At 43.5% G+C, this 22375-nt stretch overlaps 1 protein-coding gene across 2 annotated transcripts; it reads right to left on the bottom strand.

Moving 5' to 3' along the window:
* Positions 1 to 2019: 2019 nt before the first annotated feature.
* Positions 2020 to 20973, bottom strand: MAX (MYC associated factor X). 2 transcript variants are annotated; one of them, XM_083468514.1, is made up of 4 exons: positions 20588 to 20973; positions 11019 to 11126; positions 5551 to 5674; positions 2020 to 3291 (listed from the first exon to the last, which is right to left on the bottom strand). In XM_083468514.1, the coding sequence occupies exons 1-4, from the start codon at positions 20621 to 20623 to the stop codon at positions 3104 to 3106; spliced, it is 456 nt and encodes a 151-aa protein (XP_083324640.1). In that variant the 5' UTR covers positions 20624 to 20973; the 3' UTR covers positions 2020 to 3103. The 2 variants fall into 2 exon arrangements, with proteins under 2 accessions (XP_083324640.1, XP_083324639.1); XM_083468513.1 differs by having other exon boundaries at positions 5551 to 5681; positions 11020 to 11126; positions 20588 to 20848.
* Between the last annotated feature and the right edge of the window lie 1402 nt (positions 20974 to 22375).

Here is a 22375-nt window from a genome sequence, read left to right as displayed (position 1 = left end):
TTCTCTTGAAGGGATCATGGCTTCTTCATTAAGTCTTCAAAATCTTGACCAATCTGAAGAGAAGACACGCTGCAAGCTACTTCCATGAGGGTGGGGGGGGGGGGAGGCACTGAACAATATAACTTCTTAGCTAGTAGTGAAAAGGGTGCTTAGGAGGCAGGGTTGTTAAAAGCAACTTCATTCCCCTTGTGGGAAATGTGATTTCCAGGGAGATGTTTATGCATATATAGCAAAGGTATGCTCTTACTGAAGAACTGCTGACTAGATAGCAATTACTAGAGCAGTGTTGCCATCCACTGCAAATTAGGGTAATAATAGGTTTAATTGGTAGAAAGCTGTAGAACAGGAATGGGAAACCTGTATGTATCCTCCCAAATGTTGAACTACAACTCCCATTATCCTTAACCATTGGCTGTGCTGGCTGGGGCTGATGGGAGCCCAACAACAGGAGCGAATCACAAGTTCCCCATCCCTGTTGCAAATGTGACAAAGGGCAACTGGCTGCTGTATAGGTAGCTTTGCACAATCAGCAATAGTGGGGTGGACTATAACCACAGCCATAAAAGCAGCACTGATCTTTCTGTTCGGTGAAGCCGAACAGCGGTGTCTTCTTACCATTCCTTAATGGAAGAAAATTGTAACATATTTTCATTGCATCTCAAGATGGCTAAACTTGCATGCAAGATGCTGTTGTCACAGGAACTTTTAAAATGGGATTGTCCCCATCTGCACTTTGAAAAAGTACAGCCTCCTCTCTAGTGTAGCCTTTGGTCAGAGACTGGCCTGCATTCTAGGTTAGAACCTAAGGGACTTTTTGAGAGCCTTGAGTTCTACATGGTTTAAAGGGGGGGAGCTTAAAACCAAGTCAAGAGCGAGCCAGAGAATTCTGCCTGTAAAAAAAAACATTAACCTTCCTTGTATGGCTGAGGTCACAGGGCGTTAAAGCTGGTGTTCTGCTGATCTGATTGTTACAGATCAAGGCCAGCTTCCAGCTACCAATGAGTTGAGCTGCAAGAGGAAGTGCTTCCTGGATCCCTCTTCCTGCTTAACTATTGTTCCAGATGCCCCACCCCCACCCTTCTTGCATACGCCATCAGTAGTGTGTGCAGAGGTGGTGACACTGCTGCCCTGCAGCCAAAAGCCTGTCACCTTCTGAATTTAAAGAGGTGAGAAACTGCTAGCACCCATTTTGTGGCTTTTAGAACTGCACCAACAAGCCAGATGCTGTACCTCGTACAAAGCTTGTGTATGTCCAAAAACTGAGCAAAATCCTAGTGATGCCTCCTGCACTCCCTGCGCATGTGGGGCTGTTGCTGAGAGTGCTGCCGCCCAAGAGGAGGAAGCACCCAGGACCAGAAATGTTGCAATATTTCACACTGAAACTAGGAAGCAACTCTTGCCATTTCCTGTTACATATGTGCGTGTGACACAGGACCATTTTAGCCACCTGCTTGTTTTTTTATCAGCATCTTTCTGCAAAGGTGTCTACTCATTTGGCCCAAAGAACCATTCTGAGATAGCACCACTCACAAATAAGACCTCCATCTTTCTTAATTGTAGAAAGATATTTCTCACCATTATGTGACAAGCTGCAGCTGCATAGATGGAGATACATGCTGCCCTCAAAACAAAGGGAAACAGCCATTCTCCCCCTACCCCATTGGTTTTGGGGTAGTATGTGCAATTGAAAACATGTAGCAGAGGCAATCTTTCTTATCCTACTAGAAGAGATATACATGCAAAGCTCTTCCTTTATTTGATCAACTTACTAAAAGTACAGAAGCACTTTACGGTAACTCCCCTGTATCAGCATTTTGGAGAAGTGCAAGATTTGGAGATCTTAAATAAATGTTGAGTTTGCCTGTGAAGCCTTGCTCATAATTCTATTTCAACAGGTTAAGCCTTTTCTCACGTGGGAATAGAAATTCTTCTGTCTCTAACGTCAGAAAAGTGGAAGCAAAACTGCCAAGAGGCATACCCGCCCCTATCGGTTTCCACAAAGACACCAGTACCACTCAAAAGGATAAAATACTTTTTTATTTATAGTCTTATAGTAAAGGGAAGCCTTAACTTGCAAGACAATTCTTGGGCAGTATGTACAACATACTTCAGTTCATGGAATAGACTCACACCTGGACAGAGACCAAGCTACACTTGTATACACTAAATTCAGAAAACGTCACAAACAAGAGTGGGAAGAAGACAAAAATATAAGGTCACACACACCGACACACACACACACACACCCACGCATATGCACACTCATGCACATGTGCGTGCACATGCACACATACACACAGTGGCCTTTGCTCACTCACAGCCTGTGCCCATTTAAGTCGTTATGGGGTAACTGGCCCATTTGCCAGAGGGCAGGTCGTCCACGCTTTGATGCAGTTATTAGTACCAAGTAACAAAGCTTGTGGTGTGTATTTACATTATAAAAGCTGGCTCTAATTCTGAGAAATTCATTAAGAGGGAAGAACTGATCATGGTATGAATCTGTAGCTTCACGTCACCAATGTCCGCAGCAAGAGGAGGAATCTGATCGGATTGAGTTTCCATAGTAGGAAATAAATACCAATTAATCACTTGCCAAAGTACAAAAAGGAAATCCATCTCCCTGCTTCACCCTGAATCCTGCACCATCCCTTCAGGAAACTAGGGACATGCACTCGCATGGATCGGCATGATTCCCTTCCCCCACCAAGATCCTTCAGGGGACATTTGGCTTTGTTGTCATAAATAAACATATTTTGATGAGACAGTGACTGGTGCGGCTCTAGTGAAAGGATGGAGGGGTCATTGTCACCACAGAGTCCAGGCAACCATAGACTCATGAGTTCATCGAATGGCCTGGGCATTCCTGACACTAGAACTTGCAGCCATCAGGCAGGACAAGACAAAACTACATCCTGCTCCAAGCTATGGCCAGTGTCTTCCAGAAGGTAAGCTGCCAAGCCAAGGGGTTGGGTTAACTCAAAAGGGGCCACATAGGGGCAAGGAACAGGGGAAGCTGCAGTCCGAGAGCCTCTACTAAAGAAAAAAAAGGAAAGTCCTTAAGCAGCCAGCGAGTGTCTAATGGCAGCGGGAACAGGGGCCTCTTCTAGCTGGCCTCCATACGAAGCTTCTTCCGGCTCTGTGGCTCTTCCAGCTCAGACTCCGAACTGGAGTCGGAGCCTCCATCAAAGGCGGAGATGGTACTGCCCTTGGGATTGGTGTAGAGGCTGTTGTCTGAAGAGGAATAGTTGGCCTGCAGCTGAGCACTTGACCTTGCCTTCTCCAGGGCACGAACTAAAAGGCAAGAACAAGCATATGGAAATAGGCTGGGGAAAATATGCTCTCATGCTGGTGATCTTACCACTTGGCTGACAGAATGTTATTGATTGGCATACCCTGCTTTTTAAAAACTAAATGTAGTTAAGGTAGTAGAAATACAATTTTAAAAATCAAAATTAAGAAGATTCCCAAGTATTTTTCAGTTCTATAACTTAAGATTGGTACCTCTAAAGATGTTAAGGCCCAAACTGGGGGAAGATTGAGAAAGTTTTGGAAATATACCACATTTTCCTAAGGTCTGATAAAAAAAACAGTCATACGTTTGGGGAATATTATGTGAAATAAATTACCGTATTTTGCGCCCCATAGGACGCTCCGGCCCATAGGACGCACCTAGTTTTTTTGGGGGGAAATAAAGAAAAAAAAATTATTTCCCCCCCCAGGTGCGGGGCTGGAAGAACCAGGTCGGGAAACAGTGGGAAGGCACGCTCTGCCTCCCCGCTGTCCCCCGAGCTTGTGGGGCTGGCGATGGGGAGAAGTGCGCTGATCCCGGGACGGCAGGCAGCTCTGCCCCGCCGTCTGGAGCGGGGCGGGACTTAGCGCCCTGCTCTGGATGGCGGCGCAGATCTGCCTGCAGTCCCCGGACGGCAGGCAGCTCTGCGCCGCCATCGGGAGTGGGGCGGGGCTTCGCCCCCGGCTCCCGGTGGCCGCGCAGAGCTGCGCTGAGCCGGGGACTGCAGGCAGCTCCGCGCAACCCTCGGAGCCGGTCTCCCGAGGGTTGCGCAGAGCTTCCTGAAGCCTGGAGAGCGAGAGGGGTTGGTGCGCACCGACCCCTCTCGCTCTCCAGGCTTCAGCGAAAGCCTGCATTCGCCCCATAGGACGCACCCAGATTTCCCCTTCATTTTTGGAGGGGCAAAAAATACGGTATATTTTTTCAGAAAGATTAGTGAAAGTATGTTATGGGGAAATTCATCCCTCTCTTTTCTGTTTGTATCATAGGACTGAACCCAACTAAGTTCTACTCAGAGTAAACCCACTGAAATTAATGGACCTAAGTTAGCCATGTACAGTAATTCCAGTTTTTGCCATACTGTTGACAGCTCAGCCCATGGCCCATATGTGTGTCCTAGCCAGGACATTCTGGCACTTTAAGTCATCAATGCACAAGAGAGAGCCTTCTGGTTACACACAGAATGTAGAACTCTCTGTCTTGGGAAGTTTGGCTCCATTTTTAAAATTATTCTGCTGCCCATCAAAGCATTCATTTTTTTAGCAAGCTTTCAACTTGCCTGCAAATTAGCAATGGCTGTTGGTTCACTGGCTCTTTAATTGTTTGTCTGTTGCTCTTTTACTCAACTGTTTCCATAACTGAATTTTGATTGTATATTTAGTTTTAGTTATGTAAGCTGCCTTGTGTTTCCTTTTGGAACAGGAGAAGTGGAGTAAAAAAAATCTAACAAATGCCTGCTGCACTCTGAAATGAACCAGTGTAGTTCAGTGCTAGACTATGAATCTTCCATCAATACACCTTTGCAATTAACTATTATTGGGTTGTTTTATGCCCCCTGTTCCCAGTGTCGGAAGCAGAGGGGCAGGGAAGTTGGGCTTTAAGGTTTGATAAATCCTGTGTGTGTGTGTGTACATACGCATGCGTGCGCGCACACCCACCCACACCCCAGCACTGTGAAACTTGCTACTTATACTTCTGCCTAGCGGCAACCATTAGTCCTCCCTTGTGAGCAGCAACTTATCAGTCTGCTTTAAATATGTCGTAATTATTTGGCTTAAGAAAACGTTGTATGCTTCAAAACAGGAACATGCCACTCACTTACAATGTTCCATCAAAAGATCCCACCATAATCACCATCCTGGCATAAACTGTACATCTTAGGCAAGGGAGAAAGACTCCTCAGAACAAACCCCAATCCTTGGGCTGTTTTGAATGACAGTATTCAATGGCTTCATTGCCAATGTGCAAAACTTTGGATCTTCTCACTCCAACCACATCCTTACTTCATGGGTTCCTGATCAATGGACACCTTACAGCAGTCACCCCAACTTGGTTTCCTTCAGGTTTCTTGGACTAACTCCCATCAGCCCCAGCCAGCAAAGATATGCAGGCTGGGAGTTGTAGACCAAGACATCTTGAAGGCACCAGGTTGGGGAAGCTTCCCTGGCAGAGAAACACGGATAGCAGAGGGTTTTGTTGAGAGGTGGCACAGTATCCTTATCCATAAGATGGCATATGGAGTGCCCTAACGCAGCCTCACTCACCTTGCTGCTCCAGCAGGGCGTTCTGGCGCTTTAAGTCATCAATGTCCTGCTGGTGTGTGTGGTTTTTCCGACGCATGTACTGGATGTACTCTGTGGCTTTATCTAGGATTTGGGCCCGGGATGCCTGTTGCAATAGTAGGAAAAAACACACACCAGATAAAGTCCTAGTTCACGTAGGCAGCAAGTCTGATATTCCCTTCTGCAGGGAGGCTAGAGAACTGATTCCTCAACCCAGTCCACATTTGACTTAGGTTCAATCTTGAAGTCCATGTAATACTTGCAAAAAATTCAGCACTAGAGAAAGCAGCTTTAAGAATCAGAATATGTTAACTGTTTTCCAATCCCACTATACTAAGCTCCTGAATCAATTGTACTAATGACACCTGTTCCCAGTACTAAAGCAACAGCAGATGGAGCAATCAATGAAAGTCCTACAGGAAGCTATAGACTTGGATCATTCCCCATGCCAGCAATTCTGCAAACAAATCCCTCTGCTCACAAGAACTCTTTCAGCAAAGCAGAGTCTTCCAACTGCTATTCAGTACCCACAGAACAATCTGCTGTTTTCCTCCAGAGATAAAGCAAAATGCAAATTATTCCCACATTATTGGCATCTGAGCATAATGTTCCCTGACCATCAAAACAGACACTCAGATCACTTAACAGCAAAATTCAACACTGTGCTACCAAATCTTTGCTCACATTGTGGGACCCCTTGTCCTCCATCCTCTGAATGGATCCAGAGGGTCCTCCCCCAGCCCCCAAAGAAGATTTTGGGGCATGTAGGTGGAAGGAGAGGAACAGGAATAGGAAGGCCCATGGCATGAGCAAAAGTCCTCTCTACTCTTGTATGGACACCATTGGATACCATCCTAAAACAATAATGCAGTGCTCTGCTGCACCTATACTTCTCCTGGCTTACGTTTTCGCTCAGCAACTGGGACTGCAAAATGCAGTCAGCCTGAAGCTATACAAGGCAATTGCTTACCTGCTCTCATAAGAACTCAGGTTCGTAAAATGTTCTTGGAAAATTTTTCAAAGCTGCTTGTAGACTATATATGCATGTATATTTTTAATGCAGTACTCATATTTATACTGAAGTTACTGACTGGAAGACTCAAGTGGGATGAGAAATAAGAAAAAGGGCTGCTGATGGCTTCAACTGCAGACTGGAAAGAAAAGGAAGGAGAACCTAGTCTGAAGGCATTTTTGAGGGAAGGCTCTCTCCATTACTGGATGCTGCTGGATCAGACAAACCTGCCCTATGGAAGGTCAAGGAGGCAGGCTGTACTGTCCAAAGGACTGGTTGGAACTGCTTTGTTTTGATGGGCTTCAATTTCCCCTTGTAAGCAGGACTAAAATTATATCATGTGCGCTTTATCTGAAGATGTTTTATGAAAGACATCATGGCTCTCATTAAAATATGTGAAGCTCAAACCTGAATAAGCAGCTATGGCAGATTTTAGAGGGCCAGGGTCCCTTGCATAGAAAGTTGCATCTATTTTACGAGATTTGTATACTGCTTAATTGTAATAACCTCTAAGTGGTCTACAGATTTGGACAGCAATACTTGAGCTCGGTTATGTATTCAGTAGCTTCACACTGTTCCTGAATGGAAGCAGCAAGGCTGGCAAAGCACACCCCCATCACCTGTAAAAAACTGTTTATTAAAGAAAGAAAACAAAAAGCAGGCCTATTTTAAAATATCATTGTTAGCTAAACAGCTGCATAACACAAAAACAATGCTGATATGCAGTTAAGTTTTAGTTTCATTTTCAAATTGCAAACATTTAAAGAAGGAGGATATTTATGGTGGTGCAATAAGATGGCAGACAAGAGGCAATAATACACATATTTGTATTTAATTTTTGAATAGTCACATTTGTATTTGCCAACAGATATTCCTGTTTTTAACATTTTCTTCTGGTTTTTATAACAGGAACACACAGCTCTAAGCTAAAGAATAATGCAATCACAGAGAAACATAGCTAGGCAGGCATAAGCTCTGTGGTTGGTTTTTTTAAAAAGGTTTCATTTCTGATGTGGCAACAATGCCAACATTCTTTCTCAGTCTTGTCCTGCCACTAAATGTATTGTCCCTCTCTACCAGTGCTCCAGGAACATTTGGTCGTACATTAATGTATCATAAAATGTGCAGCATATATATTGACCCACATCTATCATGTTCTTTCTTAATATTTCCTGGCACTGTGTATAACCTGGCAAAAGTTATATGTCCCACTGAGTTTGGTGGACAAGTTAAGTGTGTCCTTAACCCTCTCATTAAAGTTAATGGGACTTGGAAATACCTTTTTTTACTGGAATTTGCCCATTTCTTCTTCTACTGATGGCTGCAGCATTTCTTCAGAATGCAATTAAGGTTGGGCAAGACAGTCTCTACAATTAGCAAATGAGAAACAGCAGCAAATATGTCACTTTTAGTAATTAATCCAAGTGACTCTACTTCCCCCAGCACCTGCATGCATCAACTTGGTACTTTATGGTTCATGGTCCCAGTATAATGAAACATTTCTTCATTGCCCAGCCTGCCCTACTAAGTTAATTTTGCTTGCAAAAATGCCACTCTCCAAGCCAGTCAGAAGATCTTGGTTTGACTTTCACTATGTGGCTCTGTTTCATCCCCCATTTTGCAGAGGTGGGGTTGGGTGGTGGGGGATATACCAACTGTTGTAAATATGAATTTTTTATAATGCATATGAAGTGCTTTAAACACTTGAAAGCAATATGTAAATGTTATTTATTATTATTGCTACATAGTACGAATTTTAATTCAATTTACTTTTTAATTCTCAACATTTGGGGGGGAACACTGCACGCGCCATTTTCTCATTTCTTTCTAATGAACGCCTGTTGTCAACAATAAAAGCATATTCTGCTAGAGGTGTTTATGAATTCTAACCTGGGAGACAATAAGCTCCCATTATTGTTTATTTGATTGTTGGCGTATGTAACCTGAAGTGTATGTAACCTGAGGTACCACTGTATAGGTTCCAACATATGTACAGTGTGTGAGATATTCCCTTCAAAAGTTTATCGAATTTGCAAATAAACCCAAACTCCAAATGTTTAGTAGGCTTTGTACTAGAATGTGGATGTGCATTAGAAAATTCAGTTAGATGTTCATCAAATAAATTGTAACTAAAGTGTTTAAGTGGTAAAATACCACTGCTAGGGTTCAACAATAGGCTTATGTCATTTTTAGGTATTAAACAGAAACTGGTGTTGACCCCATGCTGTCACTGCATCCCAGATATGCAGAACAATACAAGCAACATGGCTTTCAAATATTTTGAACTCCAATGGAGTTGACATCACCATAAAGAAACCCTGCCAATCAATCTCCCCAAACAGGGCATAAAATTCCAGGCAGTTTACTCAGAAGCTTGCACTAACCTCAAAGGGGAATTCAAAAAGCAGAAAAGCAGGCCACATATTTTAACTAACATTCATTTATTTATTATTTAGAAACATTTATAGGCCACCTTTATGAGTCAAAGTCACAACAATTTAGGCTGTGTACATGCCATACATTTGAAGCACATGACTTTGAATCCCGAAAGAATGTTGGCAACTGTAGTTTGTTAAGGGTACTGGGAATTGTAACTCTGGGGGAGATAAGCTACAGTTCCCAGCAACTGGGTGGGGAATCCTGTACTTTAAATTTACTGTGTGTACATAGTAACACATTAAATTTACTGTGTGTTATAAAGTAACACATTAAATACAGAAATGTATCCAATATTAGTCATACGTAAGAGTAAACCCAATGAAATTCATGAACATGACCAATAGGGCTGAGAGATGTCTGTTTTTCAAAATGACATATCACCAGATAAGCATTATGATACACCATGGGTAGGCAAACTAAGGCCCGGGGTCCAGATCCGGCCCAATCACCTTCTCAATCCGGCCCATGGACGGTCCGGGAATCAGCATGTTTTTACACGAGTATAATGTGTGCTTTTATTTAAAATGCATCTCTGGGTTATTTGTGGGGCATAGGAATTAGTTCATTTCCCCCCAAAAAATATAGACCGGCCCCCCACAAAGTCTGAGGGAAGGTCTGCTGAAAAAGTTTGCTGACCCCTGTGATACACCGATATATAACAATGTCTGAAATAAGGCTGGAACTATGTAGAAGCGAATGGGGTAACGGATACATTTAGTTACCTTTAACATACTGTTGCAACTGTTATTTTATAGTACAAAGCAACAAGGGGCGGCAGACCTCATGAGAGAAGCAATGACAGGCTTCACAATTTTCCCCACATCACAATTTTTTACATAGCACACACACGCATCATGATTTGTGATATATCGCCAAGTCCAATATTATGAAACTTTTAACATAATGTGGACGTCCAACCAATTTTGGACAATGTATCGATAAATCGCCCAGCCCTAACAACCAATGTAGACCAATTAATTTCAGTGGGTCTCCTCCAAGTAAAAGTTAAGTTGGATACTACGGTAAAATAATAAAATACCATAAAAACAGACTATACCACAACATTAATAAAAACCTGAGTTCTGGCAGCTTTGCCTACACGACCTGAGTACTAAGTGGGTGTGTCTTGACAATGTCTAGGACAGTGTCATCAGAGGTGACTGCACATAAAAAATGTTGCCTATCAAGCTCAGTACCTTGTACTGAGCTTCTGCAGAAAACCCTGTAGGTATTGTAACCACTGGTGATTAACAGAGCACAATTTCCTCATTCCTTTTTAGAACAGCCACTTTACCACTAAGGAAAGCTAAAAGTTACCTGCTAGCATTATTTATTCATTACCTGCAAGTATAGAGAAGAAAGGCAAGGAAGTCAACCTTCACACATTCTCTGCACACCTAGGGCTAATTCATACAATCTCTCTACTCATGGGTGCTTGCTCGTTCTCAAGACTGAAGGACGCCTGTATCAACTGTTTGCCACAAGCTAAACTGAAATTCTACATGCCAATATTTCTAAGTGCAGATTGAGGGGCGGTCATGTGCTCATGGCAAATAACTGAAAACACCCCTACAACAAAAGCAAATTTAAATGTGGGTAAGGCAAACACAGATGACTAATCACAAGCTGAGATCCAATGAAATGGTCCTATATCACCCTCATAAAGGAAGAGGTAGATGGATCAGGAAGAAGCACCATCTCTTCAGGCCTGTGAAGCCACGTGGTAAAAGACTTTCCATTATTTAGAAATGCTTGATGGAAGGGTAAGTTACTTCTCACAACAATATTTCATCTTCATTTTACTATTAGCTTTCTGAAGCAGCAGAAACATTTCTATATGCAAACTCTTTCGGACCTTCGCAGAAGTACCTTCTAAGCTGTATTGGCACTGGCTCCTTCCTGCTCAGAAACTTAAGGCAAAATGGGACTGGGATGCAATTCTTTTGTGATTAACAGACAGAACCCAGGGGAAGATCATCACTTCTCTCAATAAACTCACCTTCTCTCCCTGAAGTGATGGCACAGAGTCCCGCAGGCTGTGGAAACTGTCCTTAATGTGGTCCCTACGTTTGCGCTCCAGTGCATTGTGGTGAGCACGTTTGTCAGCCTAAGACAGACAAAACAGAGAACAAGTATTAGAATCATCACTGTCCCAGTGGGCAACAAGGCATGTGGCTGCCGCTGATCACAGCCCCCTAGATTGTGGTGCACAGAACAAAAAGGAATGCTCTTTTGAATCAAAACTCTGCTAAGAAAGGGAAAGAAACAAAGGGTCAGCAAAAGAAGCATTCAAGGCTGTTCAAGTCCAGAGCAAGCACACAAAACAAGTATGATTAGTAAAGAGGAGGGTGGGCTTTTGCCCTGCAGCAAGCTCCTTGATCAAACTTATCTGCACATGATTGTTCAGAAAGACCATTGTGACGCCTCCTGGACTAGAGATTATCTGTCCCCAAAGAGAGCACTAAGATTTCAAAATTGCTCCATGATTCGCTAAGGACGGGAGTTAGAAGACCGTTCCCAGTAACAAGAATTTCTGGGGACTGCACTACAGAGACACTTCAAGTGCAACTGCCAAAGCACTGCAGGAAACATGGAATATCACCTTATCTGTTCATAATAAAAAAGAAAAAATAGGACTACTTTGTTTCACTATAGCACCACAGCTGAACATTTAAAATTCAATGCCATTCAAAATCCAAAGGTAGGTCCTTGATTGAAGAAACTGACTTCAACACCTGGATTATTTTTATGTAGGAGCTCCATGGTGATAGAATGCCATTCAAATTTCATAGTAGAAGCAGCTGAAGGATGTGAACACAGCTGCAACTCTATCAAAGACTGCTCAGAGAATTTATGGGAGAAAATATATTTCCAGAGTATCACCACCATCTACTGACACATGCAAGATCAGCTACCCTAGTCCTCAACTCCCACCATGTACCTAGGACTCACTTATTACAACCCAGATCCAATAATTCCCAATGGCCATTCTCTACCATAAAATAGAAGATCATTGTCATTAGGCCCTTTGAAGTGAACTGTTTGTCAAAAAAACCACCCCCAAACCCCACCTTTATTTCCTATCCCCTCACCAGAATGGACACCACACCACTAATGGTCTATGCCATTTAAAGTCAAATATAGTGCAACAGAAGATGCTGCTTTAAGTGACACACCTGAATTTATCATTAAAATCTCACACTTTTAAGTCATTTTTTTCCTTCAGGAAAAAGACTCATTTCTGTTTAATTTAATCCCTCTCTAATTATGAAGACTGATCATGGAAAAATATGGGGTGTCGGGAAATGCAGTGTTTTCACAGTGTGCTTTTCGGATAGCTTTTTGAAGCAGCTTTAAAATACATTTAAAGTATTTCTGAAGCACATCACATTTACGCCATCTCTGGCTTCCTCTTCCTCTTTTCTGGACTGACTGATACCTTTTGTTCTCAATGCCTTTTAAAGGCAATTCCGGTGGCACACTGAACTCAAACTATGATTAATGGAACCCCACCTTTCAAATGTCAAGGCAGTCTCCAGTCACACAGGTTTGGCAATGATCCCACACCCAGCTCCAGACGCAGAAATTGTCTGCCAGATGTAAACAGGCACTCTGGGTGTGGCTGGACCCCAAATCCAAAGCACAAAGAACTTATTTCTGTCTGTCATAGTTCCCTTTAGGTCACCTTGTTAGAGGAAGAGCTTGACTAACAAGGAGTGGTCCAATCTTTTCCTCCGACACAGGTCACTACAAGGTTCAGAACTTTGTGGTAGCAAAGTAGGAGACACACAGGTCACTTGGATCTGCCAGACAGTTACTACTTTAAAAAGGAAAGGAAAGGAAGAACAAGTTTGAGGGATACCGATGATATCTGTTGTCAGCCCATCTACAGTTGCCAAGTGGCTGCACTGGTCTCTAAGATTACATAAGAAGCCATGAATGACCATGGTAAAAATAGGGTAAATAAAAATATACTGGTGATATTATCTGCACCCAGAGAAATAAAATAGAGAAGGTATAACTCTACCTGACACACTGCACTGTAGTCAAGTTACCACAGAATGACCAAAGTGCTAGTTGCAGACACTTTCCCATGAAGGAGTTAATTTTGAGGTAGTGTGATAATGATTACTGGTTGCATCTATAACACCACTTTCTTACAACCAGTTCAGCAAATAGCCACAGAATCTTCCCATGGACCACAGTAGTTGTAACTATTTCCAGTTACCCTTTAATACTTGGCCATGTGTGTGCTTATAACAAGAATCTACTTCAGTGAAATAACTAGGATTTTATTTATTTTTAAGAATTTTATAGAAGCCTAAATGAATAGACATAAAAAGGTTGCAAAATAGCTGGAGAGTGCCCAACACAGAGTCATAAACAAATATGATAGAAGGCCACTGCCTAATTGTCCACAGTTCATGGGGTAGTACTGCTAAAATTATTAGTGCCACTAACAAATGTTAATGCCAGTCACAGCAGCGCTGAGATACTCTAAAATTTATGTTATCACATGTCCATTCAGGCAATTTTATTGCATGCTGAGCAGTGTTAGAAATTAGGCAGGTGCATTTTGCTACTGGTGCAGGTCCAATTGTGACCATGCGGAGATCTCCAGATGCCAGGTTGGTGACTGACATCGCCATCTGGTTGGCCTCTCCAGCTTTCTCAAGCAGGTAAGCAAAAGAGCTTATTTATTGCACTTATATCCCACCTTTTTCTCCAAGGAGTACAGTGGTGCCTCGCAAGACGAAATTAATCCCTTCCGCGAGCCTCTTCGTCTAGCGGTTTTTTCGCCTTGCGAAGCAACCCTATTAGCGGCTTAGCGGTTTAGCGGCTATTAAAGGCTTAGCGGCTATTAAAGGCTTAGTGGATTAGCGGCTAAAAGGCTATTAAAGGCTTAGCGGCTTAGAAAAAGGAAGCAAAAAAAAATCTCAAGACTCGCAAGACATTTTCGTCTTGCGAAGCAAGCCCATAGGGAAATTCGTCCTGCGAAGTGCATTGAAAAACGGAAAACCCTTTCGTCTAGCGGGTTTTCTGTCTTGCAAGGCATTCGTCTTGCGGGGCACCACTGTACATGATTCAGCCCCCTCATCAATTCATCCCTACAACAACCCTGTGCGAATCATAGAATTGTAGAGTTGGAAGGGATCCTGAGGATCATGTAGTCCAACCCCCTGCAATGCAGGAATATGCAGCTGTCCCATATGGGGATCAAACCTGCAACCTTGGCATTATCAGACCACCCTCTAACCAACTGGTGAGGTAGGTTAGGAGGCTGTCACTGGTCCAAGGTTACATAGTGAGCTTTACGATTGAGTGGCGATTTGAACCCTGATCTCCTAGGTCCTAGTCCAAAATTCCAACCATTACACCTAGGGTACTTCTACTATGGGGCAGCTATATAAATTAAGTAGGTAAATAAATATGCAGAAAGCAAAATGTCACTTAGAGAAGGATCCAAAATATTTTTATTGAAGCTTGAATTTGTTTTATTCTGGATTGTTGTATTTGATGTTTTAGTGTGCTGTAAACTGCTTTGAGTTTTTTTCTTTAAAATACAAAGCGGTATAGAAATGAAATGAAGAAGAAGAAATTCCCGGGGGGGGGGGAGGGGGAAATGGTGCCGAGACATTGAGTTGTGGCGACTGTAACCTAGGCTTAATGTGCCATCTGGCTTATATATGTGAGTTTCTAACACTGATGCTGATCTCAAAAGCCAGTTCAACTAGCTAATTTCACCAAGCAGGTATGTACTGTATTGCCATATTTAGGAGTGTTATAATAATTTAAAGGCAAACTATAAAAACATTGACCACTGAAAATATAACCCAGCTCCCCATTTCATAGCTGGTACATTTCATTGGTAGTTCTAGGGAATTCTCAGGAACCTAGAAAACCAAGGTGATGCAGGTGAGCTATCCTTTTTCTATTAAGAGAAGCCCAATAGCACAACTACGGCCAAGGTGACACAGATACCATTGGTTGTGGTATGCTAAACATCACGTTTCCTCAAATCACTTCATAACAACGGGCCCAGTTAACAGTGGGTATAGCACCTGGCCCTACTGTGATGTACTACTGGCAATAATTCAAAGCAAGTGAATTGCATTTAGGAAAGACTGCCAAATCTAATCCAATGAGTTCTGGTTGGCACATGCCAGACTAAATGCCGAATAAGGATAGCAAGAAAACACTAGCCTCCATTCATCAGAGTACGGTGGCCCACTGCCATGCCGCTCTCCATTACTACCTCATCAGCTACTTTCAAAACCATTGGACTGTCCAGGAAAATATCAGCTCCTGGCAAGGAAAGAGGGCTGAGAAGAGGGAGAAAACCAATATTCTTCTGTCTTAATAGAGTCTGACAGTTAGAACTGTGTGTAATGTACATGAACTCATGGATATGAACCCACTCAAACCAGAAAAGAAACAGTGGAATTTAGCTCTGAAAACCCAATCTTGGTTTTATAACTTGCCAGGAGTCAGGCAGCTGAATATAAAAGTGGAATCTTATTAGTCTTTTATTCAGGTAGGTATGTTAAGACGTATCATGAGTTTGACAGCAACTAGGCCCACATTGAACCAAATGCTGGGGAAAGTCCTTTGAAATCTAGCCCTAATGCTGCACATTGAAGGCTCCATCTTTGGCAGCTGAAAATAGGTATTTATCATATCACAATGGGCATTTGGTAGCCTCGCAACATTATGCTTTATCTCAACCTGAAGAGACAGTTCTCAAAAGAAGCAACTCTTACAGGCATCCACAGCAGCACAATAGGCTTTGAACCACATGTGACAATTGTGGCACACAGTAATTTTATCCTAGTCTTCTAAGTAGACAAGACTCAAACCTTGGGTAGGCAAACTAAGGCCCGGGGGCCGGATCCGGCCCAATCGCCTTCTAAATCCGGCCTGCAGACGGTCCGGGAATCAGCGTGTTTTTACATGAGTAGAATGTGTCCTTGTATTTAAAATGCAGCTCTGTGTTATTTGTGAGGTATAGGAATTCATTCATATATTTTTTTCAAGATATAGTCCGGCTCCCCACAAGGTCTGAGGGACAGTGGACCAGTCTCCTGCTGAAAAAGTTTGTTGACCCCTGCATCAAACAGTCACCCATCAAAAACTTAGAGATTGACATAGCAAGCAGGATGTGACTTCAGTTTGTATTCCATATTGCCCTAAAACAGAACTCTTTGGTCTTTACAACCGGGTGGGCTAGCCTATGGCCTTTGAGATGTTGTTTAAGTCCAACCCACATCAGCCAGAGCAAGCGTAACCAATGCTCAGGAATAATGGGAGATACCATGCAACAACACTGGAGGTCTACTTCTGCTTTCTAGTGCCCCAATTGCCCCCATAAAATATAAAATGCTAGAGGCAATATAGGTAGCCACTAGGGCTGGGCGACGTATCAATACATGGTCCAAAATCAGTTCAAAGTACTCAGATAATGCAGGCAAAGCTGCCAGAACTCAGGTTTCTATGAATGCTGTGGTATAGTCAGTTTTTGTGGTATTTTATTATTTCACTGTTGTATCCAACTTAACTTTTACTTAGAGTAGCCCCACTGAAATTAATTGGCCTAAGTTGATCATTAGGGCTAGGCGATGCATCAGTAAATTGTCCAAAATTGGTTGGAAGTCCACATTGTGGTAACAGTTTCATAATATTCGGCATGGTGATATATCACGAATTATGATGTGTGCATGTGCTCCTGCAGCCAATCAGAAGCCGCGTAAGCCCCGCCAGATGTCCGAGTTCCAAAAGAACGTTCGCAAACCGGAACAATCACTTTCAGGTTTGCGGCGCTTGAGAGCTAAAACGCCTGAGTCCCAGGGTGTTTGGGATCCAAGGTACAACTGTACTATAAAATAACAGTTGTAACAATGTTAAAAGTAAATAAAAATGTATCTGTTTCAGACTCCTGAGTAGTAGCAGTTGCCAAAGCATTAACCCGTTCACCTCTACAATAGTTCCATCCTTATTTCAGACATCGCTCAGCCCTACTAGCTACTGAAAGCATGATGTTTCTCAGAAACATGACTTTTTGGGACAATATTCCCAAATTTCTATATGGAATGGCAGCCACAAGCCTATGCTCATCTCATGCAATTGGCAAATATTTAGTACTCTTCTTCACATACTGGCATTCACCAATACAACAGAGAAGTGCCTCTGAATTTGTAGTCATCGCAAATTAAATTATGTAGCTATGTTACAAAACTCAAATAAATGTTCTCCTAAAATATAATGAGTAGTCCAAGTACACTGAGTGAATTAAATCATGGTGCTCACCCACCATAAGAATCAAAAGGAGGTTCAGTATCTCACAGGAACATTGCTGCCATATACCAAATTAGACCATTGTTCCATCTAACTCAATACTGTCTATACTGACTGGCAGTGGCTCCCCAGTATTTCACAGAGAGGGGTCTATCTCATCCCTACATGGAGATGCTGGGGACTGAACCTGGAACACTCTCCATGTAAAGCACATTCTCTACTCCTAAGCTACAGCCCCTTTCCCCTCAAAAAGTGCACCACAGTTAGAAAGTCAATTTGCAAAAATGGGAGGACTTGAAACAAAACAATCCAACTACAGGTAGCCGGAAGGGTTCCAGCACACACACCACACCATAAACACAACACACATCCTTGAGGTATATGAAGTGCTTTTAATGCAAGTGAAGTGCTACCTGTTAGTTGCTCCCCCCCCAACACAACTGGTTTCTCAACACCTGCAACTGCACATTGTGAACATGAATTTGTCAGAATAAAACAAAATAGACATTTCCATTAATGATCAATAAATTTAATGTAACCATTCATACAAAATTTGGAAAACATAATGCTGATTTTTCTCACCCATTCAGCTTTAGTCAACTTCCTAGCAGCTCTCTGTGAAACATCACCCACTGGCCTTCAACCCAGTCATATTTTAAAGAAAATTTCAATAGCTTAAAATTCTTCTGTAGACCTACTGTTCCTAGGAATATCCACCAGAAAGTAAGTAGAAATAATTTTGCTTCTTTCTTTAGCAACATGAATTTCAGTGGTTGCATATTTCACCATGGAAACAGAATTCTTTTTCTAAGGTATGTTTTCCTGTTTAGCACAACAAGGAGGAAAAGCGTCTTACTCCTTGATTTGTTAAAGTGAGTAAATATTAAGCTGGACCTCTGTACATTCTCTAAAGCCAGGCAATTTGAACTGGACAGGCATGTACAACAGCAACTATGTTAGTTTTTCTCAAGGTGGATCAGCATTCATTATTAAAAACCAGATTTTATATAACATCCTTTAAAATTGAATCCTAATTTAATACAAATGTTAAGCTCTACACTTACAATCTCTTAAAACTAAATCATGGCAATCTATTAAACACATTTACTGTTAAAAAGAATGCCTTTCTATTTAAAGATGCACAGAAGAATACATATAAGGGGGAATACGTATTTTGGCAAAAAAACAAACAAAGAAACCTGATACCAATCAATATAAATACATGACTTTTTTCTTGCATCCTAAGGGGCACAGGTTTGTTTGGTTCCAGCATAGGAGTTACTCCTGTTTGTGGAAGGAACTGAGATTTACTGGATGCTCCTGCTGGAAGGTGGGGTCACAAAGCCCCTTCCTACCAATCCTCTGGAGGAGCTTTTCAGGGGAAAAGAGGAAGTTGCAGGAAGTAAGAGCCTCCCCATCCTCCTTCTAATGGGAGTTTTCAAATTATTGATATTTTTGACAATCAGCATGGACATTCACTTTTTAGTGAAGTTTCCTTTTTGCCCAATAACTAATGTTTAATGGAGCAGGTGCAAATTTGCAGCCAACCTGCACTGAATGGCTGAAGGTTTTGGATTATACTGCTGGTTTGTATAAAAGCTGTGTTTAGCTGCAAGTCAATATGCTTTGCTATAGAAACTAGTCAGTATGTATGTATGTTCAGTAGACATGTGGATTTAAAATAGGAAACTTGACTTAAGTTTGACATTTTTTCTTTACAATTTAATTAGAAATCAATCCACCCTTTTTCTAAAATGTTGACTATACATTAAACACTACTCTCCTTTGCACTTTTATCCACACTCAACAAGCAAAGTTACTTAATTAAATTCCTATAGAGGCTGTAGTATACCAGCATCCACAAGTTTCTAGTGCTACAATACACTACAAGAAACTTTCCAACAGGCAAAGGCAATGCAGAAAAACCCTATCACTGGCTGTTCTGGATGGTCACAAACAAAGCTGTGCATCATAGTGTAGATTTCAAGAATAAGAAGGCTTTAAACCTGAAATTCGCTTTTACTATAAATTGCTAGGGATGCTAGAAAGCACATCCAAGTAGCATACACACACACACATATAAAAATTAAATATTCAACAACTGAGTCAGAGTAAGCTGCTTTGTGGAAGTTTTCTGTAGAGGCCAGCATTTCCACTATAATCCACTAAGGAGATTAAACACCAAAATAAGAGAATTCCCAGCTTCTCGCTCATTAAATCCCCTGGCAGCAGCAGCAGGAGGGGGCTCTTCCACAACCCTCTTGGAACATTCAGCATGCAGCATCCTGCAAGCAGAGAACCCTTCGAAGCCCCAAAGAGGCCTTTCAAAGACAGGGCACTTTGCTGCCCTGAAAGATAAGGCTACAGACCAGGGATCTACATTTTAAAACACCCACCCCCGATTGTGGATGTCTTTTCTCTAAATCCTCTGCTCCTCCAGACACTGTGTCTTCGTCTCTTCCAAACTCCCAAGGAAATAGTGCTATATACTTTCTGCCAATGTAGGCAATTCCCCTCTGCAGTATATGATTCCATCACATGCCTGGCCTGGGAGGCAGGATGCAGCTCAAGGGTGAAACTGCCAGGGCTCCCATCACAGCCAACCCTCCTCACCCCACTGCAAAATTGTGGTTTCGGCCATCTATATTCAACACGACAATGGCTGCTCCCTGCCCCAGATTTTCGACTCTCCACTCTTGGCCTTCAGCCCACAGTGCCCCCCCCCCAAAAAAACCTCTGAGCACCTCGTCCTTTGCTTCCCCCTCTAATCCCTTCGCCTCCCCCCACCTCCAAGCACCACCATCACTACCCAGCCAAGCTGCACGAGGCCTAGATAAAAGTCTCCTCCCCTGGAGCCCAGCCCGGGAGCAGCTCCAGCCTCGCCACCGCCACAATCTCTCCCAAACAGGTGTCTGTCTGTCTCTCCGACCCCAGACGCAGCCGCCCCCCGCCCCTCTTCCTCCCCCTTCAGGCGAGACTGCGGGCCAGGACGAGGCGCCTGCCAACAACACACACAAACACACACACCCCCCCCGCTGCTGCTCCTCCCCCTCCCCGCCAACCCGGGCAGGGGCTCCGGCCGCCGGGCCTCTTTCTCTGCCTGAGGAGCCGGGTGGGGGCCGGGAAGCGAGGCCTGTGAAGAGATAAGCACCGGGGGCTTAGACCTCGGCTTCTCTCCCTGCAATGAGAGACACACAGACGGGCAGAGAGAGAGAGACCCTGTCGGCGCACCGACTCCGAGCAAAGGCCGGGAAGGAAGCGCCGCGAAAGACTCACGTCGCTCTCCACCTCGATGTCATCGTTGTCGCTCATGCTGCCGATGGTGCTGCCGTCGCCCGGCCGAGCGGCTCGGGGGCTTCCCTGGCGCGCGCTGCGGGCCCAGCCGCGGAGAGCGACGAAAACAGCCCCCGCGCAGCGCAGCCAGAGCAACAGCGGCGGAAACGGCGGCGGCAGCAGCAGCGGCAGCCTCAGCCTCCGCCTCCACCGTCGTCGTCGTCTTCTTCGTCGTCGTCTCCTCCTCCTCTAGTATCAACGGCACACGCACCTCGTACTGCACGTGACTGGCTGACCCCGCGCCGTCGGCTTGCCCTCACGCCGTCGCTTCCTCCCCACAAAGCATGCTGGGGGATGGAGTCCGCCGCGGCGTACTGCGCCGCAGACGCTGCGCAGCTCCGAACTATACTTCCCGGAATCCTCTAGGCAGCGGAGGGCCTTTGAGGTCATCTCATGCGCTTGCGCAGTGCCTGCCGAAGTGCATTGTGGGGGTCGTAGTCCTCAGCAAAAGAGGAAGGACTCTGCTTCCCGGCAGCCTAAGGAGGGGACACGTGGATGGGAGGAAAGCGAGCACGGTCTATTTAAGCATCATCTGTCTCCTCCCTCCCCCCCGCCTCCTATTGACTTTTCCCCCCCCTTTAAAGAGCGAATAGCGTTGTTATTCTTAGGAAGAGGAAGCACAGCAGAAGGCCACTTCTGGCAGTTATCTACATAAACCAAACTGGGTTGTTTCAATGCAAGATATCAGTCAATACATGGAAGGAAACGAACCAAACGTTAAAAAAATGGTGACACTCAGAAACCACCGATGGGAGCATTTTGGTCTCCCTGGATATTCTGTAACAAACTGTTAAGTTGTCTCACTTCAAAAAGGAGATTCTAACAGAATGGCTGAGTTTGAATTCATTTCCGGTCTGACACTCCAGTCCAATCGACTAAGAATGGCCATTTCATTGCCGAAAGTTGCTGCTGTTTCTAAGTGTTTATGATTTTTGTTTTCAGTTGTGTGTTTTGGTTTTCCCCCATATTTTTTAGGAAGGCTCTTCTACTTGATTACATTTGTGTAGCTGAGATTACTACATTGGCAGGATCTGGGCTGCCCAGATGTAGAATGTTACCTGTAGTACTAGAATCCTCACACAAAACATAGCAGACAAATGTACACTCAGACATTTGTTGGCAAACCCTAAACTGCCATTCTGTGATAAGAATTTTGAGGTCTTAGATATATGTTAAATGTTCATAAGTGTACCAACCATGCACGTACATAGATCAGCACAGGAAGACAGACCTGGAACCATTTTTGGTCCCAAACTGTCCCAAACTGACCAAATGTTTTCTCTGCAAGGTCAAAGGAAAATGGAAAAGCCTCCCCATTGTCTTTTCCTTCACAAATCCTGTCTTAAGGGTATGTCTGTGTTTGAACAGGGTGAGCCTATGACCTGACTTAGGAACTAAGTATTTATCATTACTAAGTATTTATCATTACAAAAGAATGGCCAGGCTCCCCAGGGTATCTAATCAAGTAAGCAGGCAATCCAATCAAGTGACCATTAAACAGGTAACCTGTCAGACGAGATAAACAAGTCATTCAGATTTCTGTTTTAGACCACCTTTTCTGTGATGTAGGTATGTGGGGTGGTGGTCTTTGGTTACTCCCCTTCTGTGATGTATGTATGATATATGGAGGGGTGGTCTTGAGCTCCAGGGCAGGGAATTTAAAATGTCTATATAAGGCCTTGCGCGCCATTGTTCTGGGTTCCTCCTCCTTTCCTGCATGTGAGGGGAGCA

This window comes from Podarcis liolepis (assembly GCF_965112155.1).
Source record: "Podarcis liolepis genome assembly, chromosome: 1".
Lineage (NCBI taxonomy): Eukaryota > Metazoa > Chordata > Lepidosauria > Squamata > Lacertidae > Podarcis > Podarcis liolepis.
This window is presented reverse-complemented; position numbering and strand designations above follow the sequence as displayed.